This window comes from Dermochelys coriacea, chromosome 5 (genome assembly GCF_009764565.3).
Source record: "Dermochelys coriacea isolate rDerCor1 chromosome 5, rDerCor1.pri.v4, whole genome shotgun sequence".
Taxonomy (NCBI): Eukaryota; Metazoa; Chordata; order Testudines; family Dermochelyidae; genus Dermochelys; species Dermochelys coriacea.
This window is the reverse complement of record NC_050072.1, coordinates 52443849-52459946: the sequence shown is the minus strand read 5'-3', so window position 1 is coordinate 52459946 and position 16098 is coordinate 52443849. Positions and strand designations below refer to the sequence as shown.

The 16098-nt window shown below is 41.6% G+C and overlaps 1 protein-coding gene across 1 annotated transcript in view; it reads right to left on the bottom strand.

Annotated features, from left to right (window-relative positions):
- Window positions 1-16098, bottom strand: part of RASGRF2 (Ras protein specific guanine nucleotide releasing factor 2) — a 225546-nt gene that overhangs the window by 129721 nt on the left and 79727 nt on the right. Inside the window, 2 exon segments of the mRNA XM_038403244.2 lie at window positions 5370-5530; window positions 14915-15033. Of these exon segments, the coding sequence (XP_038259172.1) occupies window positions 5370-5530; window positions 14915-15033 (280 nt within the window).

Below are 16098 nucleotides of genomic sequence, written 5' to 3'. Positions count from 1 at the left end.
TGTTGATAAATGCAAAGTAATGCATATTGGAAAACATAATTCCAACTATACATACAAAATGATGGTTTCAGAGTAGCAGCCGTGTTAGTCTGTATCCGCAAAAAGAAAAGGAGTACTTGTGACACCTTAGAGACTAACAAATTTATTTGACCATAAGCTTTCGTGAGCTACAGCTTATGCTCAAATAAATTTGTTAGTCTCTATGGTGCCACAAGTACTCCTTTTCTTTTATACAAAATGATGGGGTCTCAATTAGCGTTACCACTCAATAAAGACAAACTGAAGTCATCGTGGATAGTTCTCTGAAAATATCCACTCAATGTGCAATGGCAGTCAAAAAAGCTAACGTGAGAAACCACTAGGAAAGGGAGAGATAAGACAGAAAATATCATAATGCCACTATATAAAATTACAGAGAAGGGCAACAAAAATTATGAAGGGTATTGAACAGCTTCCAGATGAGGAGAGATTAAAAAGTCAAACTGTTCAGCAAGAAAAAGAGACGACTAAGCAGGGAGATGATAGAGGTGTATAAAATCATGAATTTTTATGGGGTGGATTAAGTGAATAGGGAATATCCTTCACATAACACAAGAGCCAAGGGTCACCCAATTAAATTAATAGGCAGCAGGTTTAAAAGAAGTATTTCCTCATATAACATAGTCAACCTGTGGAATTCCAGGGGATGTTGTGAACCAGGGGATGTTGTGAAGGCCAAAAGTTATAACTGGTTCAAAAAAGAATTAGATAAGTTCATGGAGGACAGGTCCATCAGTGGCTATTAGCCAAGATGGTCAGGTATGCAACCCCATGATCTGAGTGTCCCTAACCTTCTGATGGCCAAACGTTGGGACTGGACAACAGGAGTTGGATTACTTGATGATTGCCCTATTCTGTTCATTCCACTTGAAACCTCTGGTGTTAGCCACTGTCAGAAAACAGAATGCCAGGTAGAAGGAGCATTGGTCTGCTCCAGTATGGCTATTCTTATGTTTTTATTTATTTATTTTTAATGTTTCAGGCCCTAGGAAGTCAGTGACCCTCACTCACACATTCAGGGTGAATCTCATGACCTGATTTTATTTGGGATGGAATGAAATTTTTCTCCCAAGTCACACTAGCCTATCTGGAAAGAATATCAGTGTGTGAGAGGAGGAGGTCTACATTTTCCTGGGAAACATTCTGCAGGGATCAATTGGGGGAAAGTTTAGGTATGTGCCTGGAAACCTGAGGTGCACCAGACTATTTGCAGCTTTAGCACACTTTCATGATGCACCTGAGCTACAATGCCTGGAATGCTTGTTTTCAGTGTCACAGATTCAGATGGGAGAGTCTCTTGAGCTAGAAGCTAGTAATCATGGCCTCTGTTCTCAAAAGTTTTGCACAGGTGAGGCTAAGGGCAAGGAACATATAAATTTATATTCCTATATTTTATATACACCATCACGCATACTGTGTTGTGTAATATGAATACACTGGCAGAGAGAAGGACATGCAGATAATTAGCATCTTTTCATTCTAGGGTGAAGAGGGTTGAGTTTATTAATATTCTATGCATATGCAATTGTCTAAACCTTTCCTGCAATAAATGTCACCTTGTTATTTTTCACTGGCCAGTTCATAATTTTAATTGAATGTCTTTTAGAGAGACTAACATACACTTCAAACTGAATCACTATTATTTTCTACCTACATAACAATGGGAGAGTATTTCAGTCAATTAATGTGCATTATCTCAGTTTTGTTTACTGTAGAATATGAAAATCCTCACATTTTAAACCATAATACCATGAGATACTGAAATTTCACAAAAAGAAAAGGAGTACTTGTGGCACCTTAGAGACTAACAAATTTATTAGAGCATAAGCTTTCGTGAGCTACAGCTCACTTCATCGGATGCATTTGGTGGAAAAAACAGAGGAGAGATTTATATACACACACAGAGAACATGAAACAATGGGTTTATCATACACACTGTAAGGAGAGTGATCACTTAAGATAAGCCATCACCAGCAGCAGGGGGGGGAAAGGAGGAAAACCTTTCATGGTGACAAGCAAGGTAGGCTAATTCCAGCAGTTAACAAGAATATCAGAGGAACAGTGGGGGGTAGGGTGGGGGGGAGAAATACCATGGGGAAATAGTTTTACTTTGTGTAATGACTCATCCATTCCCAGTCTCTCTTCAAGCCTAAGTTAATTGTATCCAGTTTGCAAATTAATTCCAATTCAGCAGTCTCTCGTTGGAGTCTGTTTTTGAAGCTTTTTTGTTGAAGGACAGCCACTCTTAGGTCTGTAATCGAGTGACCAGAGAGATTGAAGATACAGACAGACATCATCTTCCTCTCCAAATGCAAACAGACGGACATCATACCGAAAGGACTGAAGGTAAAAAAATCCATTACAATCTACATACCACACAGACTATGCTGACACCTTGTGCCACACACTCTCAAAGAAACTGCGGAACCACCTGATCAACATCCTCTACAGCAAACAGGGAAAGATTAAGAATGAGCTCTCAAAACTGGATACTCTCATAAAGAACCAACCTTCCACACAAACTTCCTCGTGGCTGGACTTTACAAAAACTAGACAAGCCATTTACAACACACACTTTGCTTCTCTACAAAAGAAAAAGGACACTAAGCTATCTAAACTACTATATGCCACAAGGGGCCACAACAATGGTTCCCGTAACCCACCCAGCAATATTCTTAATCTATCCAACTATAATCTTAGCCCAGCAGAAGAATATGTCCTATCTCGGGGCCTCTCCTTTTGCCCCTCCACCCCCACGAACATGATACAGTTCTGTGGTGACCTAGAATCCTATTTTCGACGTCTCACACTCAAGGAATATTTCCAACACACCTCTGACCAACATATTAACCCACAGAGACCTTCCTGCCAACATTACAAAAAGAAGGATTCTGGGTGGACTCCTCCTGAAGGTCGAAACAGCAGCCTGGATTTCTACATAGAGTGCTTCCGCTGACGTGCACGAGCTGAAATTGTGGAAAAGCAGCATCGCTTACCCCATAACCTCAGCCATGCAGAACACAGTGCCATCCACAGCCTCAGAAACAACTCTGACATCATAATCAAAAAGGATGACAAAGGAGGTGCTGTCGTCATCATGAATAGGTCGGAGTATGAACAAGAGGCTACTAGGCAGCTCTCCAACACCTCTTTCTACAAGCCATTACCCTCTGATCCCACTGAGAGTTACCAAAAGAAACTACAGCATTTGCTCAAGAAACTCCCTGAAAAAGCACAAGAACAAATCTGCACAGACACACCCCTAGAACCCCGACCTGGGGTATTCTATCTGCTACCCAAGATCCATAAACCTGGAAATCCTGGACGCCCCATCATCTCAGGCATTGGCACCCTGACATCAGGATTGTCTGGCTATGTAGACTCCCTCCTCAGGCCCTTCGTTACCAGCACTCCCAGCGATCTTCAAGACACCACTGACTTCCTGAGGAAACTACAGTCCATTGGTGATCTTCCTAAAAACACCATCCTAGCCACTATGGATGTAGAAGCCCTCTACACCAACATTCCACACAAAGATGGACTACAAGCCGTCAGGAACAGTATCCCCGATACTGTCACGGCTAACCTGGTGGCTGAACTTTGTGACTTTGTCCTCACCCATAACTATTTCACATTTGGGGACAATGTATACCTTCAAATCAGCGGCACTGCGATGGGTACCCGCATGGCCCCACAGTATGCCAACATTTTTATGGCTGACTTAGAACAACGCTTCCTCAGCTCTCGTCCCCTAATGCCCCTACTCTACTTGCGCTACATTGATGACATCTTCATCATCTGGACCCATGGAAAAGAAGCTCTTGAGGAATTCCACCATGATTTCAACAATTTCCATCCCACCATCAACCTCAGCCTGGACCAGTCCACACAAGAGATCCACTTCCTGGACACTACGGTGCTAATAAGCGATGGTCACATAAACACCACCCTATATCGGAAACCTACTGACCGCTATTCCTACCTACATGCCTCTAGCTTTCATCCAGATCATACCACTCGATCCATTGTCTACAGCCAAGCGCTACGATATAACCACATTTGCTCCAACCCCTCAGACAGAGACAAACACCTACAAGATCTCTATCATGCATTCCTACAACTACAATACCCACCTGCTGAAGTGAAGAAACAGATTGACAGAGCCAGAAGAGTACCCAGAAGTCACCTACTACAGGACAGGCCCAACAAAGAAAATAACGGAACGCCACTAGCCATCACCTTCAGCCCCGAACTAAAACCTCTCCAACGCATCATCAAGGATCTACAACTTATCCTGAAGGACGACCCATCACTCTCACAGATCTTGGGAGACAGACCAGTCCTTGCTTACAGACAGCCCCCCAGTCTGAAGCAAATACTCACCAGCAACCACACACCACACAACAGAACCACTAACCCAGGAACCTATCCTTGCAACAAAGCCCGTTGCCAACTCTGTCCACATATCTATTCAGGGGATACCATCATAGGGCCTAATCACATCAGCCACACTATCAGAGGCTCGTTCACCTGCGCATCTACCAATGTGATATATGCCATCATGTGCCAGCAATGCCCCTCTGCCATGTACATTGGCCAAACTGGACAGTCTCTACGTAAAAGAATGAATGGACACAAATCAGACGTCAAGAATTATAACATTCAAAATCAGTTGGAGAACACTTCAATCTCTCTGGTCACTCGATTACAGACCTAAGAGTGGCTATCCTTCAACAAAAAAGCTTCAAAAACAGACTCCAACGAGAGACTGCTGAATTGGAATTAATTTGCAAACTGGATACAATTAACTTAGGCTTGAAGAGAGACTGGGAATGGATGAGTCATTACACAAAGTAAAACTATTTCCCCATGGTATTTCTCCCCCCCACCCCACCCCCCACTGTTCCTCTGATATTCTTGTTAACTGCTGGAATTAGCCTACCTTGCTTGTCACCATGAAAGGTTTTCTCCTCCCCCCCCCCCCGCTGCTGGTGATGGCTTATCTTAAGTGATCACTCTCCTTATAGTGTGTATGATAAACCCATTGTTTCATGTTCTCTGTGTGTGTATATAAATCTCTCCTCTGTTTTTTCCACCAAATGCATCCGATGAAGTGAGCTGTAGCTCACGAAAGCTTATGCTCTAATAAATTTGTTAGTCTCTAAGGTGCCACAAGTACTCCTTTTCTTTTTGCGAATACAGACTAACACGGCTGCTACTCTGAAACCTGAAATTTCACAGACAGAGATAAGTTAAAATATTTATTGCCCTCAATTTTCTATATTTTAACCATCTGGCTTGTAAATGAGATAGTTATGTAAATTCTGTACCTTAAGCAGATGCAGTTTTCCTCCTGAACTTCTTGTACAAATTAAAAAGTGTTTTGTAAATAAGAAGCATTGTCTTTCTCCTTCTTTTTTCAAAGACAATGATCCCAGGCGAACTTTACTAAGTTTCCCCCTCTCAACTGAAGGGACTTGAATAAGAGAACCTGGTAATTACAAAAGTGAAGAATTTGCTGTAATTATAAAACTATTTAATAAGTGTTAATGTAACAGGCAGTCTATTCTGTACTATATATAAAAAGAATTCATGCAACTCATTAACTCCCACAGGAGTGCAGCGATACCTTGCTCTTAGAACAGAGACTAGTAATTTTTTATTTTTTTATTTTTTTTAACCCTCTAGATTGGTTTTCACTACCTAGATCAAATTCAGGAAAAAGTTGTACCTCTTTATACCAACAATAATTGCAACCCTATATCTTTACTCACAATAGGGCCACATTCAGCCAAATCCAACCTGCACTAATACTTGTGCTCCTGCCAGGGAGGTTTCTTGGAAAAATCCATGGGTAGTTTAAGTTACATATCATGTGTCACTTGGTCAGATAAGAAGATTAGGTGGCAATGTAGCACAATTTTCACTAATTTTGATATTTAGTATCTTTGCAAAATGAGTAATTTACACATCAAGGAGATGGAAGAGGGTAGGGATGCAGTACAGTTGAAAAAGCAAGTGACAGAGGAGTGTAACTAAGATGGGCTTCTTCTCCTTTAGTTTACTTTACACAATGCTCAGCCCTCCTGGGCCAAACTGAAGCCTACTGTCTGCAGACACAACTACCACTGAATTCAATGGAGACTGTATCCTGTTACACCAGCATCTGAATCAAGATCACCACAAAATTTCATATTGGTAAAAGTTACATTACTATGCCACTTACACCATCTTTAACCTGTTTTCTGACCAATTTTCACAAGACACTCAACTTACACCACCATTTGTGTCACCCATTTGTGACCTTTATGGGGTCAAATTTTTTCTTATGGGTCAAATGTACAACTCCTTATGTGTATCTGAGAGCAGTATCTGACCCAAAGTCTACACACATTTCCTGAAAGGAACTTTCAAAAGTTTATCCACTTAGTTAATGAATATTAGCTTAAAATTCATTACATTATATTAGAAGGAAAATCATCTTGTTCACTCTTCATGTATAAAATGTTAAGTTAATAAACAATATATAAATGGAAAGCAAATGTCTTACTGAGAAAGCAATGTTTAGTTTACATAAAATTTAGCTGAATACTTACTTCCCAAAATACACATTTTACATTAATTTTAGACATAACAATATATAAAAAGCTTCTATAAACAGGCATAGTCAAATACACACTGGTAAAAGACAGTTAGAACTGTATTCACTAATGTCTATTTTATGTTTAAACTAGAGGGGTCTGACAAAATTCTCACCATTGCAATAAAAAACTGGAATAAAGTTCAACTTTCTGAAGTTTTGCAGAGGCATGGAACATTTTTTAGTTTGCAGATTCATCTAGAATTCTGAGGAAAAAAATTGTGGCCTTTTTTTTTTTTTGACAAACAAAACTGCCTATCTGTCCAGCTGAAAAGCTAAGAAGACCAGCTTTGTGTGTTGAATTGTGACATTCACTCCCTGACACCTTCCACGATTACCTTCCAAAACACTATGAAAGGCTTTGCTTGAAGTTAAAAAATTTTGAAGGAACTTTCCATTCCAGAGCTTATAACAGGTTCTTCTTAGCTCCTAAAATTCAAGTTAGGATTTAATAGTAGTATTCATCTTATCCGTATTCTGCCTCGGGCAGAAGCAACTACATTAGGGTTAATACTTTTTCTGTTATCACTTTGCTTAAAAAAGTATTCATATTCACAAAGGGGTTTAGAAATACCCAATTTTTGCTGATGATATGGTACAACTCTTTGAGTAGTACAGTATTTAATAATGCCAAGATGGGCTGAAGATAGAGTATTTGTTAATGCCAAGTTGTGTACCTGTAGAAATATGAAATGTTATTATATAAATATAAAAGTTACTGTGTGAACTTACTTTGCTGGATTAAATAAACAATCTAATATTAATCATATATTGAGTCAGTTCCCCAGCACATACTCTATGGTTCCCATCCAGCAAAGAGGCCAATTTCTTTTGGGGTTTTCTGTTTGGTGAATTCCTATTAACAACAGGAGCTGAGCATCTGTTTGCCAAACATTCCCACTACAGATTTCCTCTTAAGGGGGGAAAAAACAAAAACATGTATTGGGACAGCTCCCTATTGTAACAAGTGATGCTAATTTTGGAACACTCATTAACCCAAATTAATACAGTGGCATGCTTCTGTAGAATTTTCAGCTCAATCTTGGGTATTTTAACCAGAAATACTTGAACTAAATGGTTTGGTATTGCCAAAATATTATTTTAACAACATATCTGCAATTCAGGACAAACTAAGCCCTGGTCTACGCTATAAGGTGAGATCAAATTTAGCCGCATTAGGTTGGTTTTATAATGAATGCATCTGCACAAGCAACCCCGTTCCGTCAAACTAAAGGGCTCTTAAAATCGACTTCTGTACTCCTCCCCGGCAAGGGGAGTAGTGCTACAATCGACCTTGCTGGGTCGAATTTGGGATAGTGTGGACGCAAATCGACGTTATTGGCCTCCGGGAGCTATCCCAGAGTGCTCCAATGTGACCGCTCTGGACAGCACTTTCAACTCTGATGCACTAGCCAGGTACACAGGAAAAGCCCCGGGAAATTTTGAATTTCATTTCCTGTTTGGTCAGCATGGCAAGCTCAGCAGAACAGATGACCATGCAGTCCCCCCAAAATAGCAAACGAGCTCCAGCATAGAGCAAATGGGAGACACTGGATCTCATTGCTCCATGGGGAGAAGAATCTGTGCAGGCAGAACTTCGATCAAAAAGAAGAAATGCTAATATATATGCCAAAATCGCACAGGGCATGATGGACAGAGGCTACAACAGGGACACACAGCAGTGCTGCATGAAACTAAAGGAGCTCAGGCAAGCCTACCAAAAGACAAAGGAGGCAAATGATCGCTCTGGGTCAGAGCCCCATACATGCTGCTTCTATGATCAGCTGCATGCCATTCTAGGGGGGGACCCTACCACTACCTCACCACTGTCTGTGGACACCTGCAAGGGGGGAGTCTCATGCAACACGGAGAAGGATTTTGTGGATGAGGAAGAGGAGAAGGAGGAGAATGCGCAGCAGGCAAGCAGAGAATCGGTTCTCCCCGGCAGCCAGGACCTTTTCATTACCCTGGAGACAATAGCCTCCCAAGGCGGGATCGCCAACCCTGAAGGCGGAGAAGGCACCTCTGGTGCAGGGTTTAAAAGCAATAGTGTTTAATGTTTGATTTGCCCTGAAGACTTGGGATGCATCCATGGCTAGTACAACTACTGTTAATGTGTCTGGGGATGGAGCGGGAATCCTCCAGGAACATCTCCATGAAGCTCTCCTGGAGGTACTCTGAAAGCCTTTGCAGAAGGTTTCTGGGGAGGGCTGCCTTATTTCATCCTCCATGGTAGGACACTGTACCATGCTGTTTGCGCTTGGCTAAAAGGGATCATCCCATAGCCACGTGGCAGGGGGAGGGGTGAAGGATCATCCCAAATAGTCACCTGGAGGGGTGGAGGGAGGTGTGTGCTGCACATCCACCCAAAACCGCAGCCCCTCCTTTTAAATGGCAGACCCAATCAGCATTGCTTGCTATGGGAAAGGAGGAAGTTGCAGTTTGAAAACATTCCCACATGTTATGAAAGCATTAGAACCAAACCAAATTCTGTTGCCCAGCCATGTGTGATGTGTCACCATACTGGCAGGTGCTCAATATAAAAGGCAAAATACGACCTTGTACCTAAACCACATGTGCTGTCTGCTGTGAATTGCTTGATTCACTGTGAAAGGGTCTTCCTTTTGTTCTCAGAAATGTGTCATCTTAAATTTTACTCTCCCTTTTTATCCCCCTGCAGATGCAAATGTTTCTATGCTCCCCTATCATCTCCATCCCTGAGGTTATCGCAGATTAGAAGGCGAAAAAAACGCCCTCATGATGACATGTTTCCGACCTCATGCAGTCCTCCCATACTGATAGGGCACAGCTGAATGCATGGAGGCATTCAGTGGCAGAGTCCAGGAAAGTATTAAGCGAGCATGATGAAAAGAGGCAGGATGCAATGCTGAGACTAATGGGGGAGCAAACGGACATGCTCAGGCATCTGGTGGAGCTGCAGGAAAGCCAACAAGCGCACAGACTGCCGCTGCATCCACTGTACAACTGCCTGCCCTCCTCCCCAAGTTCCATATCCTCATCACCCAGATGCCCAAGAACACGGGGGGGGGGGTGGGAGGGGGAAGGCTCCAGGCACCCAGCCACTCCTCTCCAGAGGATGGCCCAAGCAACAGAAAGCTGTCATTCAAACAGTTTTGATTTGTAGTGTGGCTACAGTAAGCAATGTACCCTTGTCCTTCTCTCCTTCCCCCTAACCCACCTGGGTTATCTTATCAGTTATCTCCCTTTTTTTAATTAATAAAGAAAGAATGCATGGTTTTGAAACAATAATGGCTTTATATCCTTTGCTAGCTGTGATTGAAGCGGGGAAGGTGGTTGGCTTTCAGGGAATTAAAATCAACAAAGGGGGTAGGTTTGCATCAAGGAGAAACACACACAACTGTCACACCATAGCTTGGCCAGCCACGAAACTGGTTTTCAAAGCCTCTTGGATACGTAGCACACCTACCTATGCTCTTCCAATCACCCTGGTATCTGGCTCTTCAAAATTGGAAGCCAGGCAATTTGCTTCAACCTCCCACCCTGCCATAAATGCTCCCCCTTACTCTCACAGATATTATGGAGCACACAGCAAGCAGTAATAACAATGGGAATATTGATTGTGCTGAGGTCTAACCTAGTCAGCAAACAGCATCAGTGAGCTTTTAAATGTCCAAAGGCACATTTTACCACCATTCTGCACTTGCTCAGCCTATAGTTGAACTTCTCCTTACTACTGTCCAGGCTGCCTGTGTATAGCTTCATGAGCCATGGGAGCAAGCGGGAGGCTGGGTCTCCAAGGATAAGTATTGGCATTTCAACATCCTCAACAGTAATTTTCTAGTCTGGGAAGTAAGTCCCTTCTTTCAGCTGCTCAAACAGCCCAGAGTTCCTAAAGCTGCGAGCATCATGCACCTTTCCCAGCCATCCCACGTTGATGTCAGTGAAACATCCCTTGTGATCCACCAGTGCTTGCAGCACCATTGAGAAGTACCCCTTGTGGTTTATGTACTGGTTGGCAAGGTGGTCCAGTGCTAAGATAGAGATATGCGTTCCATCTATCACCCCACCACAGTTAGGGAACCCCACTGCAGCAAAGTCATCCAGTATGCACATTCCTCAGAGTCACTACCCTTGATAGCAGAATGTCAGTGATTGCATTGGCTACTTGAATCACAGCAGTCCCCACAGTAGATTTGCCCACTCCAAACTGATTCCCAACTGACTAGTAGCAGTCAGGCGTTGCAAGCTTCCACAGGGCTATCACCACTCACTTCTCAACTGTCGTGGAGCTCTCATCTTGGTATTCCTGCGTTTCAGGGCTGGGGAAAGCAACTCACAGAATTGAGGGAAGTGGCCTTATGCATGCGAAAGTTTCACAGCCACTGGGAAAACCTGCAAAACTATGTGGTCCCACCACTCTGTGCTTGTTTGCCGGGCCCAGAATTGGCGTTCCACTGTATCAACCAGCCCCACTGCCACCATGATGTCCCAATTGCCACATCCCATGCTTTCAGGAATGTCTGTGTCCATGTCCTCCTCACAATCATCCTCGTACTGCTGTTTCTTAGCCAGGTTCTGCACATACTGCAGTATAATGCATGAGGTGTTTACAATGCTCGCAACAGCAGTGGTGAGCTGAGTGGGCTCCATGCTTGCCATGCTATGGTGTCTGCATGGGTAAATCAGGAAAAAAGGTGCTAAATGATTGTTCGCAGTTGCTTTCATGGAGGGAGGGAGTAAGGGACAGAGGGGAGACTGACAACATGTACCCAAAACCATCCACAACAATGTTTTTGCCCCATCAGGCATTGGGAGCTTAATCCAGAATTCCAATGGGATAGCTTCCCACAGTGCACCGCTTCGTGAGTCGATGCTAGCCATGGCAGTGAGGACGCACTCCGCCGACTTAATGCGTTAAGTGGGGACATACACAATCGACTGTATAAAATCGATTTCTAAAAATCAACTTCTATAAAATCGACCTAATTTCATAGTATAGACATACCCTAAGTGTCATATTTTTCTTTTGAAAATGAGTCTTTAAGTCTGCATGCTGTTGCTGTTGCCTGATTTACAAATGCAATTCTGCTTTCTCCTGCTCTGGAGAAATAAATTGCCACAGTATTGCCAAGAGAGGAAGTTGGGCAGTTAGGAGTGGATCTCAAGCAAGGAGTCTGGGAGCCCTGGAAAGAGCATGGCAGTTAATGGGCATTGGAGTAGTCTGTAGGCGGAAGTCACTGACAGAATGCATATTGGGACCCACTAGGTGCTAGAGTCTATAGCAAGTTACAGTTACAATAGAAAGGAAGTGGCAGAGACAAACATAGGAACAGGAACCAGTTCTTCTGACTCCCATACTTATCCACAAGTCCAATCTGAATGTCCTTAAATGCCTTTTAGTAAACTAAATTGCGTATTATATTCTACAAAGGTGATGTTCACCCTGGGACGAAGGACTTGAACGAGGGTTTCTCCAACACTTATTTCTCTGGTGGTTCTGGGTATGAAAGCCATAGAATGGGGGAACTTCTTCCCCTCTGTGTGCCATGAAGACTGTCTCCATGCAGGCCCACATAGGCCAAAGCAGAGGGCAACAAGGGGAGACAGAGACAACAATGGGAGACAGATTGCAGAGAAAGGTGCCAGACTGGAAGCAGTGGACAACAGCCAGAGAACCTGTACAGTATTGTGCCAGCAGAATCAATACAAGTTTCCCTCTTGCTTCTCTGCAAATGTATTTAGCATTGATCTGGAGGAAACACTTCTACAGGTTGAGAAGCTAGCTCATTCTCCAGACCCATTCAGTCCTTGGTCTGTCTGCTGAGACTGCCAACAAAGACCCAATTATCATCAACTGTTACAGGCTATTTTTGTGACATGGACAGCAGGAAACCAAATGATACAGAGCAATGAGGAGGGTTTTTTTTGTTTTTGTTTCCACAGTTAATTCTGATCTCTGATACCATACAATATCATGCACAGTGGATGATTTTACAAGACCCATGACGATGTAAGCTTTCAGATCAGAACTTAGTCTTTGGTGAGATAATTTTCTTGCATCATGCACAGTTTTCAAAATAACTATTTTTCTCCAGAAATAATCAAGGGATTCATTGGCTTACTTAAAAAAAAAAAAGATGGGTTATATTCAATTCTTGTTAAAAACACCATATGAGTAAATATACTAAGACTTCTTCTCATGGTAGGTTTATTATATTTACTTTTTATTGACAAATTTCTAGGCATATAAACAAAACAAGATATGCAATCACTAATGAAACAGATGAAATAATTCATATATATAGATCAAAAGACTGTAAGTAAATTGAAGAATAACATGGTTTATACAGTATAATTAATTCACACAATACTAAGACTAGTGTCAGTCAAGGAATTTCATGTCTCGCAACTGTTTTTGGCACTAGATACAATGAAAGATACAACTTCTTGTCCAATATATTTTGTTTAATATTTTCTTTCAGATACTTCCCTAAATTTACATACACAGCATTTTTAGAGAGGCAGATTGGGTGAGGCAATATCTTTTATTGGACCAGCTTCTATTGGCAAGAGAGACAAGCTTTCAAGCTTATACAGAGCTCTTCTTCTGCCAGACCTGAAGCTTGTCTCTCTCATCAACAGAAGTTGGTCCAATAAAAGATATTACCTCACCCACCTTGTCTCTAATATCCTGGGACCAACAGCATAGAATTATGCCAAACATCCATATTTAATTATGAAAAATCCTTCCAAAACCTACATAGATTTCAGAGTGACTGTTGTAACAAGACTCTTTATGTTATGATCCCTTGATATTATTATCCCTATTTACTTGGTAAGGCCACATATTATACACACACTATACATTAGACTTCCAGAATTTATTAAACACACACACACACACACACACACACACACACACACACACACACACACAGAGCAATATTCAAAGGGCTTATGTGCTTTTCACAGCTGTCAAATTTAGTTCTAAAATGTGTAATGTGAATCCACACCTCAGGCCACTGGTCTTAATTTTAAGGGATGCACCTAAATTGCATTCTCAAGTTTCCCTGAATATCACCTTTTTTGGACTACAAAGATGCTTGTGCATATGAAAAGCCAAAATCCTGCATTACAGATCTCTAGGTCAGCAAAAGATCTGCTTGCTTGGGGCTAATGATTCAGAGATAATCACTTACAAATATTTAGTTGTTTAACAAAAAATAAGTTTCATTTACCAATTTTTTCTTGAGTTTCTTTTAATATTGTTGGCTTATCATTAATATAAGATCCACTACGCTGATAATTCCAACCTGATGCCAACATTTTCCATAAAAGGTGCCATATTAAAGTTTTATTTTTATCAAGATTATGTGGAATTTTTTCCATTATGTCCATCATTACTATACATGAACCTCAAGGAAACTCTTTCCAAAAATAATAATATAAAGGATGCAGTGTCTGTCTCTCTCTTATGTTGCAAACTCCTACATACAGGTGAATCTGCACTCTTATGCAGTATGCTCATTCTTCACCATTTCTCTTTGCAGGAATGTTTCTGCCATGTATACTGAGCTTTTACTATAGCCCAAAACAGTATTCTGTGAAACAAAATGCTTGTCTTCAAAAACTCAAATACGTATAAATGTTGTCATACTGTAATATCTGTTCTTGGCCATTTGTCAGTGAAGTATCCATCTAGCAGCACAGGTTATCAAGAAATTAAATTATAGCATTTTGAGCTGTTCCCGAAGCACAAATGAAAAATGGGAACAGTAGACAGCTGTTTTCATTCCTCACAATCTCTCCACCATTTGACAAAGCTTCAAGTACTTCTAGCTTCTCTTGTGTTTTTGTCTGAATGTTGGCATCATCTGAGATTGCAACATCAATTGGCCAGACAGACCTGTTCTCCATGGAGCTGTAGATAATTTCTGGTCCATTGAAGATGATAGTCCAGTCTGTATGTACGCTACTTTCCCACGGGTGCTTTACTATTATTGTGCTGCTGTTTTTCATGGCCCCTGAAAAAAACAGCACAGAAGTGGGGCTCAACTGTAGCCCAAAACTATTTGTTATAGGGGCAACCTGTCACTTATCGTATGTGGACATCAACCTTGTGACATTGGGCACCAGCAGTATCATCTTCCCAATGATGCCAACATTAATTCTGCTGTTTTTAATGTACATTTTTCAATATTTTATATATATATATATATGTATACACACACATATATTAAGAAAAAGCCTTACCTTGACGTATAAAAGTTTGGCTGGTATCCAGTAATATATCACAACCTTCTACTATCATTCTTTCTATGGCTAAATTTTTCCGGATATTTTCTGTGTCACTCACTTCATCATGCATCACCCTGTCAGGCACAGTACAAAGAGGATTTTTAATTCCCTGAAACATATTTTGCAATATTCATATATATTGCTATCAAAGTAATATAAAATGGCTAGCTTCTCCAAGAATTCACCTCAAGAACTGTCACACTTTGGTTTTTGATACAAGCTACTGGTCAACATAAAGTAATAATAAAAGTAGCTGCTAACAAGAAAAATAAGTTTTACAACCCTTGCTTCAACCTCCTCTCTTCATTCATAGATTCATTCCAGTCCAAATACTCTACTTTCACCACTTCTGAAACTGCTCTCGCCAAATTCTTGAATGACCATATCTTGGCCAAGTCTCATTAATGTTATCTACCTGAGCTTTCTGCAGCTGCTAAGACCATCTTTCCTGCCCATCAGACCAGGCAACCCTCCTACTGGAGGCACTCCACTGACCCTCTCTACCTATTCAGTTTAGGTCACCTTGTCCGTGACTTCAAGGTCTTCCACATCTCTGCTCCAATTTGTATCTCAGATCTTCTCTTATGGAGCATTTTGCACCCTTTATTTACTCCAACAATGCGAGATGCAATATCTTATTTGTTTCCTTCTCCCACCCCGCTCCCTATACCTTTTACTATACAGAGGCTCCAATTCAGGATTGCACTTCGGCACATGCTTAAATGCTGTGCTGAACAGTGGTGCTTTCCTGAATCAGAGTCAGAATGCCCTCCCTACTCCAGTCTGCCAAATCACCACCCTCTGAGGATCCAAACTTCTTGTAAACACATCCAAACACTTCTAAACCTCTGCAAAGCCCACAAACACCAATCAGCATAAAATGTCTTCCCCATTGGAGCTTTTACTAATCTAGGAAGTGAAGCACTAAGGACAATAGGGTTGGTAGAAAGCTATTTGGGAGTTCTTCTATATAGGTTCTTATACCATTCTCATCACTGGTATCCAAGAAGCCTTCCAGCAGTGCATTAAGTGATGTGACTAAATCTGTCTCAAGTGTTTTGTTCTTGTGATAGGCACTGCCTGCCCTATAGTAGAGGGGGTGCAAGCAGCCTGAGCTCCTAATGTTGGCTGCCTAGTGA